Source organism: Carassius gibelio, chromosome B10 (assembly GCF_023724105.1).
Source record: "Carassius gibelio isolate Cgi1373 ecotype wild population from Czech Republic chromosome B10, carGib1.2-hapl.c, whole genome shotgun sequence".
NCBI classification, from domain to species: domain Eukaryota; kingdom Metazoa; phylum Chordata; class Actinopteri; order Cypriniformes; family Cyprinidae; genus Carassius; species Carassius gibelio.
Genome location: NC_068405.1, coordinates 25,799,855 through 25,819,327, shown reverse-complemented (window position 1 = coordinate 25,819,327; position 19,473 = coordinate 25,799,855). Strand labels below are relative to the sequence as shown.

At 40.0% G+C, this 19,473-nt stretch overlaps 1 protein-coding gene across 1 annotated transcript; it reads left to right on the top strand.

The window, feature by feature from the left end:
- The first annotated feature begins 10,663 nt into the window (after nucleotides 1–10,663).
- LOC127966594 (C3a anaphylatoxin chemotactic receptor-like) lies at nucleotides 10,664–11,825 on the top strand. The gene has a single exon (XM_052567703.1). The coding sequence runs from the start codon at nucleotides 10,688–10,690 to the stop codon at nucleotides 11,630–11,632; it is 945 nt and encodes a 314-aa protein (XP_052423663.1). The 5' UTR covers nucleotides 10,664–10,687; the 3' UTR covers nucleotides 11,633–11,825.
- Nucleotides 11,826–19,473: the final 7,648 nt, after the last annotated feature.

Genomic DNA, 19,473 nt, shown 5'->3' with positions numbered 1-19,473 from the left:
AAGACATGTGGGCACTAGCAGAGAAAGACAGGGAAGGGCCAATTCAAGTTAACTCAACCACCGCCATAGAAGCGAAAAGACTGTTGCATCCAACCCGGGACAAACCTCACTGACCTGTTCCCTCTCTCTTCCCCTTTTCCTCCTTACCTCTCTCTCTCTTGCCTGTAACAGGATGCTGCTGTGGATTGTCATCCTGTGCCTCCAGTCAACCAGAGGCCAGCCGCCATCAAACATTATCACACCGGGTCCTGCCTCGGGCATCGCATTGAGAGAGCAACCGGGAGTCCTGAACACGAATTGACGGACGCACACACCCAGAAAGTATACGTTCGACTCGACCTCAACAATTTCTACAGAGCACACTACCACCTCGCAGCAGCCCAGTACAAGCCGGTTCATCTTCACGACAGGACTTCCCAAGTAGTCTCTCCATTTGTTCTTCTTTTCTTTTCTTTATTTTCTTCTGATATTTGACTTCGTTCAGTTGTCTCCACGAGCCAAACAAACTTAAGTCTAATCACCTTTTGGCAAAGTTTACATTCGTGTCCGCGCATCACCTGCTCCTGAAAGAACTCTGCAGAAGCTGTGCCAATAGACAATTTGAACTCAGTTATACACAAGTGCCAGATCAAAGCAAGTACGTTCTCATATCGCAACTTACAGATGCTGTTTAAGGTTGTCTAGGCTATTCCCCTTTTGCGGAATTATCCAATGACTTAGGGTCTCTTGCAAAGTTAACTGTTTGAAAATTGTCACTCTGAGATCTACCTTCACTCTCTGTCTCTCTCGTTTTTCTCCCTCTCTATCTCATTACTATTCTCGTTCGATTATCTTGTTTAAATTGTACAGTTTGTTTTGCTATATACGTATTATATGTACTATATTCATAAATATGAATTTACTCTGTGTGAATTGTAGTTATGTACTCTTTAGTCTGTTTTTATTAAATACAATAATTTGCTTGAATTGAACCGGTTTTATTTCTCACCAAAATCGAAGTCTCTGAATAGTGTGATCTAAGCTACAAAGCTTTGTTTTCTTGGAATTAATTTCACTATTCTAAATAGTACAGGCACAGGAAATATTGTTTTTCCTGATCAGAAGATTAACATTTCTTGGAGTTTGTAAGAAGGGTATTTTTATTGATTTTCGATAAGGAAGTCTAGCATCCAGTTCGCAGGACAAACAGATTGTCTAGATAACTTTAATTCTAGTAAAGGTTACCTTTAAATGATTAAATATTCCCTCTTTGGGTAATTTAATATTTGTAAGCAATAAGCACATCATAATCATAGACTCATGAACATCCACTTCATTTGAGTTAATTATTCCCCAAAAAGTGATTGTTGCTACAAATATATACATACATATACACACATACATATACATATATATATATATATATATATATATATATATATATATATATATATATATATATATATATATATATATATAGTGGCGTGAAGCAGGGCTGTTCCGATGGAGTGAATGTCAAACTAACTTACAAACTACCACCCTCATGGTCAACTGGACACCTTCTTAAAAGAGGTTTGATGGGCTGCTTTCCTCATTCCCAGAGGATGGCAGTCCACATCCAACATTCATCTTGTATGAAATTATAGTCGGTCTCGACTTAGCTTCAACTCCACAATATGTTTGATCATGCTCCTTTCCCAAAATGGCTCAATTATTATACAGAAGACAAAAAGTCAAAAGTTACGTTGCTTGTAGAGCATTTGGGATGATCACATCCTGAGCAAATGGTGACCAATTGTAGAATGGGACATGTGTGGGACACTGAGAACCACCTCAGACAAAGGGTTGTCAGAACTTAATTAACATACAGACTACAACTGTTACAATATGACCAACTTCAATTACATGAAGGGTAGTAAACTGAATATGCATAAAATGTTTGAACTTGTTCAGGGTTCATTCTGACTGTGTTGAATCAAAGATGTACTTTGTCACTGCTATGCTGCAATAAACATCTTCATCAAGATCTTCAATCTCTTCTTTACTTTTTCTCACATTAGCAAGCCACCCAGCGCAGGGGATTTCCAAAAAGAAGGAAAAGTTTTTTGTTTTGTTTTTTTGCTGGTGTTATCAGGGAACCCCCACATTTTTAAAAAAACCTAGAAAAGAAATTGCAAGAATAGAATAGGGCTGGACAATATATTGAACGATATGATCATGCGCATCTCATCAGTAAAGGCGGTTCCATGATTAGCTGTAAATCCCCATCACCTGCTTTCCAATGGTGCAGCTGTTAATACACAGAGCCAGAGCCATATTTCACTGACAAGTTACACTATATTAAGTTCATTATTGAAGGTGATTCATCTTCCATAATGAACTCTATATAGTGGAAATATAACATAAAACCAGAAGTAGTGTGGGTTTGTCCAACATACTGTGACAGTGTTATATTTTTAACAGTTTAGTGTTGTTAAGTGTAAGGCACGAAGGAGTGCGGCTGGGTCTGGAGAAGTGAAGAATTTGGTTTAGAAGTCCAACGTAGTGTGGCTGTTTTATTAATTTGCATCCAAAAAGCCCAGGAGCTGTAAATAATAAGACTAACAGGTTTCTTAATGTAACTAAATAAAGTTCAGTCAATGAAGGAAAAGAAGCCTATTGAATTGTATTGAAACACAATTTAACCTGTTAACCAGACCCCCCGTTATGGCACTCACAGCTGAAAGTGCTCTACCGAACTTAAAATTGTAACAGTTCCTTACTTCAGTGTGTTACACACAATTCTACTGTCTCTGGAAAGAAGACCCTTTGGGCTTCACTTTTATTAACCAGAGTTGATAATGCTCAAAAATATAAAAAGTTATAGACAATGAAGTGCCTTGAAAAATATTTTACCACACTGAACTGTTTTTTTATTTGATATAAACATACATGAAATCAGTCCTGGAGCAATATAGAAAATTAATGGGTTGAAAGTCACATGTCTCATGAGTATCCATTTAAAATCTGAAGAAGATCTCATGAAAAATGGATTCCTGCAACCATTATTCTGAGACTATGTCTATAATAGTACATCCTGAGATTGGTAGAAATGCAGCATTTACAATTATTTCTGTTCATATAGTCAATTATCACGTGCTGATGGCCAGTTATAGAGATGGTAAACATAGAGATGCGCTATAAAGTCACTCTTCAAATAGACGGTGTCACATTGATAGCCGTGATTACACAGTAATAGCAAGCTGATTTGCTCTCAAACAAATGGTAATTATGCAGATTCATTTACATTCTACATAAAACACACTCACAAATATATGAAAACTGTTAAAAAATAAAACAAAGAAAAAGGTGATCGCTAAGTCTTTCGCATCAATCTTTCGCATATCTTTCACTTTTTTTTTGTGGATCGTCTCATTCTGTTTATGACACTGTACGCTACAAAACTATGACATTTTTGTACTACCAAGACTCAGTTTCTGAGCGTGAGTTAATCCATAACAGACACAAACAGTTCAGTCGCTTAAGAACTGAAACGTAAAAAAAGGAATTATGATCCATTATACAAAGTTATTGCTGCGTTGGACTAAGTGCTCCATGAGATGTCGTTCAATGGACCCTTATCTTTCTAACTAAACCAGAAGGTACAGCTGTGGATGTGTTTATGACTCATTATTAAGATGAATCTTGTATTTTCCTGCATTTTTATTCTTCATGTTTTGATGTGTACTGCTTACACAAATTTAGCAAATACATTCTTTATAAGATTTCCATTGAAAAACAGTGATCTGTCATCAAGGTTTGAGGCTTAGATCTTTATAATGATATATAGTATGTCAAGATTGCATTTGTCTCATTTCATTTAATTTATTGGTAAATAGTAACACAGGCGAACAAGGGGCGTTCAGGATGCCCGCATCTGGGTACAGGTTAATAAGTTAATAAGACTATGAAAATGGAAGAGTTGATCATTAGAAATAGTCATTTTTTCCCCCTTTTTTTTTTAGACGGATGCTGTAAGTTTTGAGGAAGTTAATGATGTGTCTACTGGTAGGATGTGGTCTACTGGCACTTATCTTGATGTCAGTGAACATTCTGTCATAAATGCTAAATCTACAGTATGCTAATATATTACTATTAATACTAATGTCTTGTGTGTGTAACTCAATCCAGATTGTAATGCTATTATGTATATGCTCTTTATTCAGAAACTAAATAGATTTGTTAAATTACAGATTTATCCTATATATATTTTTAAGCCACATATCATATGACTGCAGAGCATATAATCTCTAAAAGATATTATATTTGAAGATCACAAAAGTATAGGTTTAGTAGAGTTTATAATGTAGAATTACTGTTTTATGATCATTAAACTTTCAAATTGCCTTTTTATTTGGACAAAAGCGTTAGCATATTCAGTATGTTATATTCAGTAAGTTCTGTATTGGTGTCCTGATGACATTTTTGGTAGGCCTATTTTTTTTTTTTTTTTTTTTTTTTTTTTTTTTGTGAAAATATTGACAGATGCAAATAATAGATGTATAGTCAGTTTACACTTCAATAATGTTAATGTACATATTGAAGGATAAATAGAATGGAGATTTAAAAAATTCTTAATTGCTTCTTTAATAATCTTAATTTGAACCTACTCTGTATTCTTTCTTTACTTACATTTTAACTGTAGGTAATATCATGCTCATAATTAAACTAATCTAATGGTATTATTATTAAGTAATATATAACATTTTTCTTCAAGCATAAACAGGTCTACCTACCTAAGTCTCTGCTTGCTCTCTAATGCTAAATTACCAGTAAATGCTTGGAAAGTGGGATGAAATGGTTATTATGTTGATTAATAAATAATTTGAATGAAGTCATTCAAGTTCCCTGTCAAGGGAACTTCGAACTGCGTCCTCTGAAGGGACACTATGGGGAACACCTCGTCGTGACCCGTGTCTGAAGCATACTTTGAAAAACGCCAACATGTTGGCCAGCGACAGCCTCTGACGTCGCTACCGGCGCGACTATAAATACGCGCCCGTAGGACCCGTCACTTATCTTCTTCGTCTTCATTGACTGTTTTGTTTGAAGCGTGCATCTGAGTAATGACCAAAACGGTAAGAGCGATCTATTATTGTTGTACAATGGCATCCACTAGCAAGGCGTTTAGACAGTGTGTGCATCCGTGTCAGCGTTATTTGACACCTGATGACACACACACTCTTTGCGTCTCTTGTTTGGGCGAAGAGCACGCGCGCGATGTCCTTGAGGGGGCAATCTGCGCGCACTGCGAGCGTTTTTCTATGAAAAAGCTCCGTTCTCGTTTGTCTCTCTTTTCGAAGAAAGAGGGACAGCCATCTGGATCTCGCGGCTCAGGACCCGCCGTTGCCGAGGCACGGAGGAAAATGAGCTCGTGGGGATCACAGGTGGATCTCGCTGAGGAGTGTAGAGAGGGACTTTTCCTCTCACACTCTCCGGCGGCAAACGAGGGCGAACTTCGGGAGGAAGATGCGTTGTCATTAACCCCTTCTGACACTGAAGTTAGTGCTCTGCTGGGTTCTACCCAGAAAGAGCAGGAGATGTCTGAGAGTGGCGAAGAATCTGAGGCTGAGCCTTCTCAATCCTCCTGCCCTGCGTATGAGGAGCTGTTAGAGGTTATGGATCACACCACGGCAAAATTAGATTTGCCATGGAAGCGTGCCAGAAAGGTAACATCACGAGGTCGCCTCGATGAGCGTTATTTGTCTGACCATAGCCCTCCAGCCCAGGTGAGCCTTCCATTCTTGCCTGACTTGCATGCAGAAGTCGAAAAGGAATGGAAGAGGCCGTTTTCCTCTCGCATCCATCGGTTTCAGCGTACGAGTTATGCTAATATCGAGGGCATGCACGAAAACGGCTATGAGAGGATGCCCCCTGTAGAAGAGACGCTGGCTAGCTATCTCTCTGTGGGTGAAACGTCCTCTCTTAAATCTCCCTCTTTGCCATCTAAGCCCCTCCAGGATACATTCTGCTTAAATGGCAAATCATACGCGGCAACAGGCCAGGCTGTGGCTTCATTGCACACGATGGCAGTGCTTCAGGCTTACCAGGCTGACCTGCTGAAGGACCTGGATACAGGCGAGGGCCTTTCACCTGACCAGGTAGCCGAGCTGCGCCGCACCACAGACCTCTCTCTCCGGGCTACCAAGCAGGCCGCCTCTGCCATGGGCAGATCTATGGCGGCCATGGTGGTAACGGAGAGACATCTGTGGGTGAACCTGGCAGACATCGGGAGGGAAGAAAGGGGGTTTCTTCTCGATGCTCCGGTCTCGCCTTCTGAGCTTTTCGGTACCTCCATCGAGACGGTGGTCGGAAAGTTCAGGGAGGCAAGGGCGCGCTCCGCTGCCTTTAAATCCTTCATTCCACGAAGGTCCAGGTCCGAGCCCGAACAACAAAGGGGTCCTGGCCCATCTCGATCTGAGGATCGTAGACGGGCGCAGAAGGCTAGTGTCGTGGCTCGTGCTCCTCCCCCGCCTAGGGGCAGGGGCAAGAGGAACCGCGGGTCACGGAGAGGTAAGCAGGGTCTGAGGGATGTGATTCAGACGAGGCAGCGTCCTCGCCCGGATCAGAGCGATACCTAGTAGCTTCAGATGTTTTTTTCCTCTGTTTTAACTTCTGTTATTTATCCTCCCTTTCCTAATTCCCCTGTAGCCACCAGCTCTCCACCTGATCGAGGTTAGGTGGAAAGTTTCTCACATAACAGTCTTCTTTCCTGGACCTATGATGTTTTGGTTGGTTCTATGCTAAGCATAGTAACCGCCTTACTGACGGTCCGGACCAGAAGGGGGCGCCCCGCAAGCGGGAATCCAGTGGCAGGAGGGTGGGTGAGTACATAACCCTTGCTCTACCTGCTTATGGGTGTTATGTTGCTGGTGATTATATGTCTACTAACAAATTTGTGAGTTTCCTTTTACAGAGCCTGGCTGATCATCAGAATTGGCACAGCACTGCAGGGAATTTCATGGATGTCCGGCCAGGTCACCCTGAGGGGCCGCCTGGCCGGTTGGCGCATCCGGGGAGGTAGTTACGGAGTCCTTCTGTATGTGCTGCCTCAGGAGATGCTCCCCTCGCTTGAGGGTTGGAGCTCGCCTCTCCCGTACGATCCAACGCCTCTGCGATGCTTTTCTGTACACACGTTAAGCTTGTGTACTTTCTCAAAACCACATGGTGGTCAGTGTGCACGTGAACACTTTGCGCACTGTCTCAAATCCACGTAAGTGGTAAGTGTGCACGCAAGACTCTGCGCACTTTCTAAAATCCTGTATGGTAAGGGTTACGCGCTCTGCTTCGTTCCCTTTCTTAAGATGATTAGCCCCGGGGTTCCTTGGGCTTCATCCAACCAGTGTGTATTTGTTATACACCTCAAGCATCGCTTCCCTCAACATGAGGGGCTGTGTGGACTTCCACATATTGTGGTTATCAGGTAGTAGGCTTCACCAGGCCTCTCTGATGGTGAGCTCCCACATACTGTGGTTGCCAGGTAGTAGGCCTCACCAGGCCTCCCTGGAGATTTAGCTCCCACATACTGTGCGTTTCCACTAAATAGCATATTGTGGTTTTCAGATAGTAGGCTTTACCAGGTCTCTCTGATGGCGAGCTCCCACATACTGTGGTTGTCAGGTAGTAGGCCTCACCAGGCCTCCCTGGAGTTTTAGCTCCCACATATTGTGCGTTTCCTCAAAAAAAAAAGAGCTCCCACGGTTTGTGGTTGTCAGGTAGTAGGCCTCACCAGGCCTCCCTGGAGTCGAGTTCCATATTACTTCAGTTTCCACTGAGGTGGTTATCTGGTAACAGGTAGTAGGCCTCTAGGTAGGCTTCAACCAGTGTGTATTTGTAAGTATACACCTCAAGCACCGCCCCTCAAAATGGGGGGGGCTGTGTGGGCTATTCTCGTGGTATTTAGCAGCGCTCCCCTTTTCTGAAAGGGTCGCCTATGAGCATGCTGCTCGGAGCTCGGACTCCTCCTCTCATGGGAGACTGAATTCTCGTTTTTTCTTCAGAGCGCTCCAGTACTACATACAGTTTTGAGACGCACTGTGAGAGCAGACATCCTGCTGAGGCAGGGGCTGAGGCTCGGGAATGCCGCCTTCACACCAAGGTGTTGAAGCAGAGTTGGGAAGGTTGGCCAGATTTGGCTGGATTGTTTTTTGCGGCTCGAGAGCATCGCACTATCCCCTCTGGCTTCCTCTGACTCATCCAGCTCCATTGGGGCTGGACGCCATGGTACAGGTGTGGCCGAGGCTTCATCTGTACGTTCCGTCCTCCAATTGCTCTGCTCCCGGGCCATTCCATTTATGAGCTGCTCTATCAGAGTGCCACGAGAGCCCCTCCTTTGTGACAGGCAAGACTTGGTAATAGACAGTGCTAGGTTCTTAGCCGTATCCCTTTAAAGGAATCTTTTGTGATTCCAAGCCTTCAGCTCTACCCCGGGCTGAGGCCCCACAGGTAAGTTGGGTATGTAGCTTAGGCCTTTGGCCATAAGGGATAATGTCACGGACAGCCGTCGAACCGTCCCAGGGGCGACTCCCGGTGAGTTGGTAGAGTTGGTACTTAGTGTTTGCCATGTTTCTGGCCTGCACTCCCCTCAGCATGGCGGCGTGGGTATACTGTTCCCCATAGTGTCCCTTCAGAGGACGCAGTTCGAAGTTCCCTTGACAGGGAACGTCTCAGGTTACGAATGTAACCGTGGTTCCCTGAGAGGGAACGAGACACTGCGTCCTCTAGCTCCCTGCCATGCTTCGGACGCAAGCTTCACGAAGAAGATAAGTGACGGGTCCTACGGGCGCGTATTTATAGTCGCGCCGGTAGCGACGTCAGAGCGTGTCGCTGGCCAACATGTTGGCGTTTTTCAAAGTATGCTTCAGACACGGGTCACGACGAGGTGTTCCCCATAGTGTCCCTTCAGAGGACGCAGTGTCTCGTTCCCTCTCAGGGAACCACGGTTACATTCGTAACCTGAGACGTTATTTTTGTTTTCTTTGACACAGAAATTATACTTGTAGCTTTGTAAAATTACCATTGGACCACTGATGTCACATGGATTGTTTTAACAATCTCCTTGCTATATTTCGGAGCCTTGATCGTGTAAAGCCGCAGTCATACTAGACTTTGAGCATGAGAAACTGCTTCTTTTTTTATGCAAAATTGCTTTGCATGCTGTAGCCGTCGTGTTATGACATCTTGCTGTGCAGCGTCTTTATAAAACCTTAAATTCAACACATAAATTATAATACATTTAAAATATAAAAACATACAATCTATTCCCCTTTCCTTCAGCACTGCAGTTTTAAATTTATGTTCTTTTAATTCAGATAGGAGGTCATGCTGTGACATATCGGCACGGTATCGTGATGTGAATTCACAGGCCAGAGTTCACCAAGTTTGAACTTTGGAATGCAGTGAAATGCAAAAGTTTTCACATGGGTTTGTGTTTCTGGTCTGATGCATTCACATGTGTTGACCTCCCCTTAAGGATCCTTGCTGTAAGTCTGTATCTTAATTTGTGTTCTGAAGATAAACGAAGGTCTTATAGGTTTGGAATGACATGAGGGTGAGTAACTATCCCTTTAACCCTTGTGCGCTCCTCATTTGGGAGTCAATATTTTTTATTCTTCAGTAAAATCAATCTAATATAATTTTGCTCAATATTTTTTTATGTTTAGAGAAATTTATGTTACTAAATAATACTTACAAAATAATTTTTTTTTGGGGGGGGGGGGCAATTTTTCAATAATTTTCAATTAATGCAGTATTTCAGATTAAAATAGAGACTAGCCCTTTAAAATCCAATTTTTGAAGGCAGAATAGCATCTCATAGTGAGAGCAAAAAAATAAAAATCTGTAATTTCATGGCATAACCACAAGATTCCTGTATAGGAGTGTAGTATAGAGAGGCTTGTTAACTCCCTTGCTGTTTTTATACTTAATTGTTTACTTTTATAAGGTTGTGGACTTAAATGTATATTAAGGCATTCTCAAAAACTACTTTTTGTCAAGGTTTATAGTTTTTGTTGTTTTAAAATGTTATTACTACATTCACACCTTAGCACAGAAAGCATTTTGTTACACAAAACATAACATTTTCCAAAATAACCAAAAGTAACAGGAATGCTTAATCGGAAGTTAATCCTTCTGGGTCTGATGTGATTTTAACCTCTTGTTTCAGTCTTCTGACTCATTTTGGCTATACGGTTATAGCCATACCAATTCATTTTTAAGAATTCAAAATGTAAAATTCTCCAGTCAAAAATGACTGAAGACTGCACATTAACTAGCTTTACAGAGTTGGTCATGATGTTTCACAGCTCAACCAAGAAATGTTGGTAAAGCCTGATGACGTGATAAATTTGAAGAAGTGGTATAAAGTCATGAACTTTAGAGAAGAAATCATTTGCCAGAATAACTGAGAACAGAATCATAACACTGTGAGTAATGATTACTTATTTAGAGCTATTTATATGATTTTTAAACATTTTATGTACTTAAAGTAATGCTAAAATAGCATTTATTTGGTTGCATATTTTATATCATAATTCACCTTTGCTGATCGTATATTAATTTCTAAAAGTTTCTAATCTGACACAACACTTTAAATATAATTCATGATTTTACATTGACCAATATGTGATATTAGCAGGATAAACCGGACACTTCCACTCCAATCACAGGAATGGAGGATTCTCATAATATTTTGAGAAGTTGGATGAGAGTGATTTCTCAGGTCTTCTTCTACCTGACCTTGATCCTCGGTGTTCCTGGAAATTCATTTGTCATGTATGTTGCTGGATTGAAGATGAAGAAGACTGTTAATACAGTAGGGTTTCTCAATCTAGCGATTGCTGACCTCTTGTGCTGCCTTTCCACTCTTTACTATGTGACCAAGAGTACTATTGGCTACTGGCCTTACGGACCCATAATGTGCAAGATTTTCCCCTTCGTTATGTTCGTCAGCAGGTTTGCCAGCGTTTTCACACTGAGCTTGATTAGTCTGGATCGGTTTACTCGGGTGATCACACCGGTTTGGGCTCAGAATCATCGCAGCTTGTTCATCGCACGACTGTCCTGTGCAACAATTTGGATACTGGCTTCAATTCTCAGTCTGCCTTTTATGATGTTAAGAGAGACTTACACAGAAAATAATAAAACACAGTGCCGGCCATATCTACCTAATAAAGAACATTCTGAATTGTATGGAAGGCTAAGCATCATCAGATTTGTGATTGGCTTTTTAGTTCCTCTCATATGCATCACAACATGTTACGGATTCATCACACACAAGTTAGGCAGGAGTCATTTTCACTCTGGACGAGCGTTTTGCATTATTTTGGCTGTAATCGTGGCCTTTTTTCTGTGCTGGTTGCCGTATCACATATTGCGTTTTATAAACATATTCGGAGATAAATCAAGTCGCCCGGTGGCTTTGGCAGTGAATATGTTGGCCATCTCTTTGGCGTATTTCAACAGCTGTCTGAACCCCATTCTGTATGTTTTCATGGGGCAGGATTTTAAGAGCAATGTTAAACTTTCTCTAAGACGTGTTTTTGAAAGAGTTTTCACTGAGGAGGGAACACAAGCCTCACGATCCACACAGCCTCAACACACACACTCAGTGTAGTGAAGATATCAACTCATTTATACTATATATACTGTATATGAGTTTTCTGATTGATTTGTATTACTATTTTAATAATGTTGTAATTTCATAATTGTAAATTCATCAACTCGAAGTCAGCAAGTCATCTAACTCTTATCCATGATTCCTGTTGTTTTCTGTATTGTTTATATATTCTAAATGATTTGTGATGAACTTTTGTGAAAGTTTAAAACCAGCATAATATAATACTATGCTATAGTGTCTTCTTTTGTTTGCTGTGAGCTTAGATACATTTTGTAATATTTCACTAATAATGGCTTGTGGTGTCTATGCCAAATTCGTGAAGAAAAATAAAATTATATAAATAATTTAAAGCTTAGATTTGTGGATAAAACTAATGCTGATGATACAACTCTGGGCAATGTTGCCATCTATAAGGCAACTAGGTGAGACACAGGGCTCATAACTGATCTAAAATATCCAGATAGAAATATTACCCATTCTCAAGGTTTAAAAAATAAATAAATAAATAAAAGTAGCACAGCAAAATTGCTCAGAAAGTTGCCCCGTGTATCATCAGCTTAAAACATATTTTAATTTTTTTCATATTGCAGTGCTTCGGTCATTTTATAATTTTCCTGTTATGTTTTTTTTCTCACTTTTGTGTTGTATAAACTTACAAATTGCAAGCAAAGTGTGCTTTCTTATAAACAGTTTTTTGCATTTAAAGTGCAAAACCAATAAAATGTTCAATTGAATGTTCATCGTGAAGATTGCTCATTATTAGTGCAAATAGTTGCAAACAACAGTTCTCTGGGTCAAGTAGCAAAAGCATAATGGTTTCATTTCTAAATTTCCTTAAATAAGAAAGATTAGAATAAATTCTAATCGTAAAATATATATATATATATATATATATATATATATATATATATATATATATATATATATATATATATATATATATATATATGCTCTGATATGCTTTAAAAGTAAAAAAATTGTAAAAAAAAAAAAAAAAAAAAAACAGTTACATCTTTACACACAACTTACTCTTTTTTTTTTTCTTGCAACATTCTGTACATGCTTAAAAATAAAGCTTTTTTATTGGCATCAATGGTTTCATTAAGAATTGTAAACAATGCAACCTTTCAAATGAAGAACAGGTTCTTTATAGGTCAAAAAAATTTCTTCAAAATGGTTCTATTAGGAACTGTCAAATGAAAGGATCTTTCAGGAATCAAAAATGGTTCTGCTGTGGCTTCACTGCAAAAACATCATTTTGGAAACTTTATTTTTAAGAGTGCACTCAAGCAATATACAATATATATTGTTTCCCAGCTCTGCTAAATACTCCCAGCAACTGGTAAATACTAAAAGTTCATGTGCACTGAGCTGAGAACTGCCCGCTGATTGTTCTAGTTTTGTCTGTGAAGAATGTGGTAATCATCAGCTGTTAAAGAGGTGGTGGAGGGAAACGGAGGAGAGAACTGAATCGCTTTTTTTGAAGAGATTACATGTCTGAAGCACTGTTTATCTTGTTGTAGAAGTTTGAAGATTTGCCAGTATGGTCTTCAGCAGAGAAAGATGAAAGCAAAGACTGATACGTACTGCAAGCCATCCAATTCAGAGGGGGCTAAAAACTGGCCACAAACTGTAGTGTAAGTTGGCCGCTGTGTCAGATAGTAGTGGGCGACACTGCAAAATTTGGTATCGATCCGATACCCATTAAATATAGGGTCAGTATCACCAATACCGATACAATACTTAAAAAAAAAAAAAAAAAAAAAACTTATGTAGGGGAGTGCAATATGTCATTATTTCTGAGGTGGATGAATGATAAATGTAGGCAATATTTTTTTTTTATGTATTGAAGTCCACAAAATTATTAGTTATTAGGCACTGTAAAAAAAATTGTTTGAATTATTTAAATGTTTTGATTGTCCACCGGTTCCCGCCTCCTTCTTCCCGATGAATACAAAGGTTTTATCATTACACTGTGCAATTACATTCCCTGAGCCCCGCTTCTGAATGTGCGATCAGCTTCACTCATTCACTTTTTTTTTTTTTGAGTATATATTTCTTTTTATTTATTTTTTAAATGCTAAGAGCATACAAAATCAATGCCAGGGGTAAAATTAAAATATCGATTGAAATACAGTGTTTGCATCGATGCTATCGATATTTAGATTGATCCGCCCACCCCTAGTGTCAGAAAATGTATTGTTTTTAAGCCTTTCGCACGTACAATCACACAGGTGTAATCAGTCTAGGCTGGTCTCTGGAGGCTGGAGCGTACGATCAAGTGCATCACATGATCAACTGCTAAATTCAAATGCCAGAGACAGGCGCGCTCAGAGCTGTCATATCACAACTTTTCAGTGTTTTCAACCACATACTGTTTATTTTAGGTTTCAAACATATAAATTCACATAAGTACTAAAAAAAAATACATTTAGAGTTTGTAAAATACACACTGATGTCTATGGAAGAGGTAATAATAATAATCCTTTCCATTATAATTCGACACGTTTTATTCATATCAGATACACATTGTGTAAGTAACTTCAATGTTTACTCTATTCTATTCCCAGTTCACCAGCCACTTACTTTGAAGTATTTGGGGAGAAGTGGATGAATTCACGTGTTGTAAACGGAGGTTTGTAAATCTAACAGATCCGATTTTCTGAACTGCGTCTGCGGCACAAACACGGTGGCGCCCATCGCGCATACAGCTCAACTAACGTGATCGTTATAAAGGTGTTTAAACCACAATATACTTCCACTTGCATGTATTTGACATTCGGAATCAGATATTTCATGCCATAGCTAACACATTTGTGAATATTCTGAATAAAAAAGGAAAAAATTACATGAAAGCAGATCATCATTCATTCAGCGCTGTTGCAGCTGCGGTGTGTCACGTGACAAGCAATGACGCGTCACCATGCAAACACATGGTATTCCACTTTGCCTCCTGCCTGGCAGCTCCATGTCCAACATTCTCCTACCAATATACTCACTCTCCCTCCTCTGAACATCTCCAAACCATCTTAATCTGGCCTCCCTAACTTTGTCCCCCAAACGTCAAACATGAACTGTCCCTCTGATGTACTCGTTCCTAATCCTGTCCAATCTTGTCACTCCCAAAGAGAACCTCAACATTTTCAGCTCTGCTACCTCTAGCTCTGATTCCGGTCTCTTCCTCAGTGCCACGGTCTCATAACCATACAGCATAGCTGGTCTCACCACGGTCCTCTACACCTTCCCCTTGATTCTTGCTGATATTTTCCTATCACACAGAACTCCCGACACCTTTCCCCACCCATTCCAACCTGCCTGCACTTACTTTACCTCTTTCGCACACTCTCCATTACTCTAGACTGTTGACCCAAAGTATTTAAAGTCCTGTACTTCTTCACCTCTTCACCCTGTAACCTTACGGTTCCACTTCCCTCCCTTTCATTCACACACATGTACTCAGTCTTAGTATGACTGACTTTCATTCCTCTTCTCTCCAGTGCAAACCTCCACCTCTCCAGGTTTTCCTCCACCTGCTCCCCCTACAGATCACAATGTCATCTGCAAAAATCATTCAATCTTCTCTTGGCACCCTGTCATACGCTTTCTCCAAGTCTACAAACACAAAGTGCAACTCCCTCTGACCATCCCTATAATTCTCCATCAAAATTCTCAGAGCAAAAATTGCATCTGTTGTGCTCTTTCTGGGCATGAAGCCATACTGCTGCTCACAAAGTTCCACTACCTTCCTTAACCTAGCTTCCACTACTCTTTCCCATAGCTTCATTGTATGGCTCATCAACTTTATCCCCCTATAGTTGCTGCAACTAAGTCAGGAAGGAGGACAACTACAAAAAAAAAATAAATAAAAAAAAATAAAAAAAAATCAATCTTAATACACATAATACAAAGCGAGCATTGGGCAATTCACCACAATAAAATAGAGTAACAATAGTCCTGCTAGTCCTGCAACACAAAAGCTTATTGAAAGTACCTTGAGTTGAGCATTTACATCAACAAATACTTTAATCCAATCAAATATCTCTAAAATAACTGAATCTATAAAAAGAGGAATTAAAACCAACTGGATGGTTCTCCTTTAAGAGACCTAGAAAACAAATCTTTATGCAAACCACATTTTCTTCAAAATGTTTATAAGACAACTCAATTCTTAGTGTCTATAATTATACACTCACATCATTCATTAAAGGGACACTAAGTAGGAATTACTCCCATCTAGTGGTGAAATTGTATTTTGCATTCAAACTAATTTTGCTCTCCAGCGCCTCGCTTTTTCAAATGCGCGTTGCATCTACGGTAGGCGATATGTACCAAAAAGCTTTGACGGGATGTCTTCTAATAGCACTTCGTCGAGTTTTCCTTCAGGTGAACAGGTGTGTTATTTCAAACAAACTGAAACATGACCATAAACAAACGAATGTTACAGTATGAATTACTGACTGTGGAAAACATGAAATATTGTAATTAGTAGTTATGTCTTCTTTATTTGTTATATTTTCTGAATTATATGCATTGTTAGATATAAAAAAAAATATTGTAATATAGATTGTAACACTGACTTACCTGTCGAGAAGAAAACTGGCCACTTCAGCGTCTCTTTTGAAATCTTTATCAAGCATTAGCTCTTTCCACCTAGAAAAAGCTTCCCTGACATTAACTCTTGTTTTCTGTAATCTACGGTCACGTTTCCTTTTACGTTCTATTTTTGACTGTTTTGGCGACGATATTTTCTTCTCCTGTGGCGCGGCATATGTATGGTCCATAATAAGAATGCAATCCAGACTTTTAAACTTGCCGGTGCAGTTTCAAGCGCCTCTCACTGCTCTGCACCTGCGTTTCTGGCTCTGACCGAAAACGCATTGTGGAAACGAGTTGGCTTAGTACTTTTTGTCCCTCTCTGCTATTATAGTTTTGCAAGATGGCGGAACTACATGGAAGCCTCCGTCGACCTACCCGTCCCATGTATATAAAGATAATAAATTCTTCATTTACGAGGATTAGTTTAAACATTGGCATAGGTATTTGTACACCATTGAGGGCATATTTATGAATAAAAATATTGATTTTAGATAATAAAAATACCTAAAAAGTTACTTATTGTCCCTTTAATTCTGAAGACTGTGTTACCAGGCCAATCACCAGTTATACAAGCGGGATCCTGAAACAAAATAAAACAACTTCTCTTTACACCACATAATTCACTACCTTCCTCAAAATAAAAACCCATAATTTAAAATACTTCCTAACAACCTTTAATTAAATTGAAATTACCTAACACACAAACTACATATGCAACAAAACATATTAGCTCAACTGAAAACTGCTCTCGATTTAAATTCAACAATATCACCATTAAATCAGTTGAGCACAATTTACCTGATCTTAGGACATGCTTGTTTGTACCGTCAATATATGAGCGAGATGGAACTCTATTTACTTTACTACTTTGACTATTTATAGCAGGTGCAGATGTAATTAAGCTACCCCACAGACTTATGGGAAGTGTAGTCCAGAACTCCTTCATCACCCCGTTACAGTCCTCAGATCCGATGTATCTTTTGATTTGCACCATTTTCTCTTTGGAGTTTGGACCGATGCTCATAGATAACATCAGATAACCAGGGGTTTGCAGTGGTGTAAAGTAACTAAGAAAAAATACTTTGTTACAATACTTAAGTATTTTTTGGGAGTATCTGTACTTTACTTGAGCTTTTATCCTTCAGTCAACTTTTACTTTTACTCCACTACATTTCCTCGTTTAAATGTATATGTAAGGTCCAGGCACTCGGCCCAAGGAAGGTATCCGTTGCTGGATGAAGGTTTCCTGCGTGTTCAGTCTTTCAGTGCGTAGAGTTATTCAATTTAGGTTAAACTCAAATCTGACTCATTTTTATTATTTAATCTGACTCAAATTCATTATTTAATCTGACTCCATTTTATTATCTAATCTGACTTCATTTTAGTATGACCCCGAATTTAGGTTGAAAGGCAAATTGGTTGTTTTTCGGCCTCTAATCATTATTGTTATTCTAATTTAATTCTTTACTTTATTTTACTCGTTCATTAGGAAACTATGTCGCTCAGGGTGCCCCACGATGGCCGTTCTTCTACATGTACCCCACGATCACAAACTCGGCAGTCTAAACAGTAGCCAGAGATTATGACTAATAGTCCCCCTCAGTTACCCATGTACAACTTAATTAAAGCTCAAACAATAATCAGTGGTTATGCTAGCACTACACTGAAAAAAGTGATTTTGGAGAGTTGTAAATATAATCTGTGGAAACCATATAAAATGATTATGAACATGATTATTGCAGCCAGCCAACGAATTCTAAAGTAATGGGTAAATTCTACATATGTTACCCATTCATCAACAGTAAGAAACATCACATAGAAAAATGCATTAAAATATACTCGATGGCGCCGCGCATGGCTGCTTCAGTGCTTGGCTCTCCAGTGTTTGTACTGTTTTTGTTCGTTTTTCCTGTTTTTTGTTTAACAAACACTATCAGTTTCACCAGGGATGAACTGCTGAACATTCGGCAGAACACACCACAAGATCTTTTACCAGATTTAAATTATTCAGACGTTTTACTGAACGTTGTTATCTGAGGAGAGGCGGCGCTGATCAAGCGCTTCAGGACGCGCAGACGGGGGAAGCGAGCGGGAGCGCTCGTCAGACTCAGGAAGCGCGGATTTCGAACGCCGTTGCCTAGCATCCATCTGGCAAATCTCCGCTCTCTACCTAACAAAACAGACAAACTCCTTTTGCTCTCTCGGACAAATAAGGATTTCTCTCACTCTGCTGCTCTGTGTTTCACGGAAACCTGGCTGAATGACGCCATACCGGACAGCGCGCTCCATCTGCCGGGCTTTCAGCTGTTCAGAGCGGATCGCGAATCAGAGTCTACTCTGAAATCGCGCGGCGGCGGGACATGCTTTTACATCAATGAGCGATGGTGTAGAGATGTAACTGTGTTAAAGAAGATGTGCTGTCCTGATCTAGAAATGCAGTTTGTCAACTGCAAGCCGTTCTATTCGCCGCGGGAGTTTCATTCGTTCATTCTGGTTAGTGTTTACATCCATCCGCAAGCGCACGTGAGCTCAGCTTTACAGAAACTCGCTGATCAGATCACAGAGACAGAACAACAACACCCGGACTCTGTTTTAATCATTCTTGGGGACTTTAATAAAGCCAATCTTTCCCGTGAACTGCCAAAATACAGACAGCATGTTACATGTCCCACCAGAGACAGTAATATATTGGATCACTGCTACACCACAATAAAGGACGCATATCACTCTGTTCCACGAGCTGCTTTGGGAAATTCTGATCACTGTCTGATTCATCTTATACCATCCTACAAACAGAAACTTAAATCTGCTAAACTTGTAGTAAGGACTGTGAAGAGATGGACCAGCGAAACGGAGCAGGATTTACAATCTTGTTTTGACCTCACTGATTGGAGTGTTTTTGAAGCTGCTACCACCGATCTGGACGAACTCACAGAGACTGTAACATCCTATATTAGTTTCTGTGAGGATGTTTGCATTCCTACCAGGACTTATTTAACATTCAACAACGATAAGCCATGGTTTACAGTAAAACTCAGACATCTTCGTCAGGCCAAAGAGGATGCCTACAGAAAAGGGGACAGGGTCTTGTACAATCAGGCCAGGAACACACTGAACAAAGAGATCAGAGCGGCTAAAAAGACCTACGCTAAAAAGTTGGAAGACCAGTTTTCTTCCAACGACTCAACTTCAGTTTGGAGAGGACTGAGGGCCATCACAAACTACAAGACACCATCCCCTTG

What these genes read in the sequence shown, in the direction of transcription:
- LOC127966594 (XM_052567703.1), top strand. Translation starts at nt 10,688, where the DNA reads ATGGAGGATTCTCATAATATTTTGAGAAGTTGGATGAGAGTGATTTCT.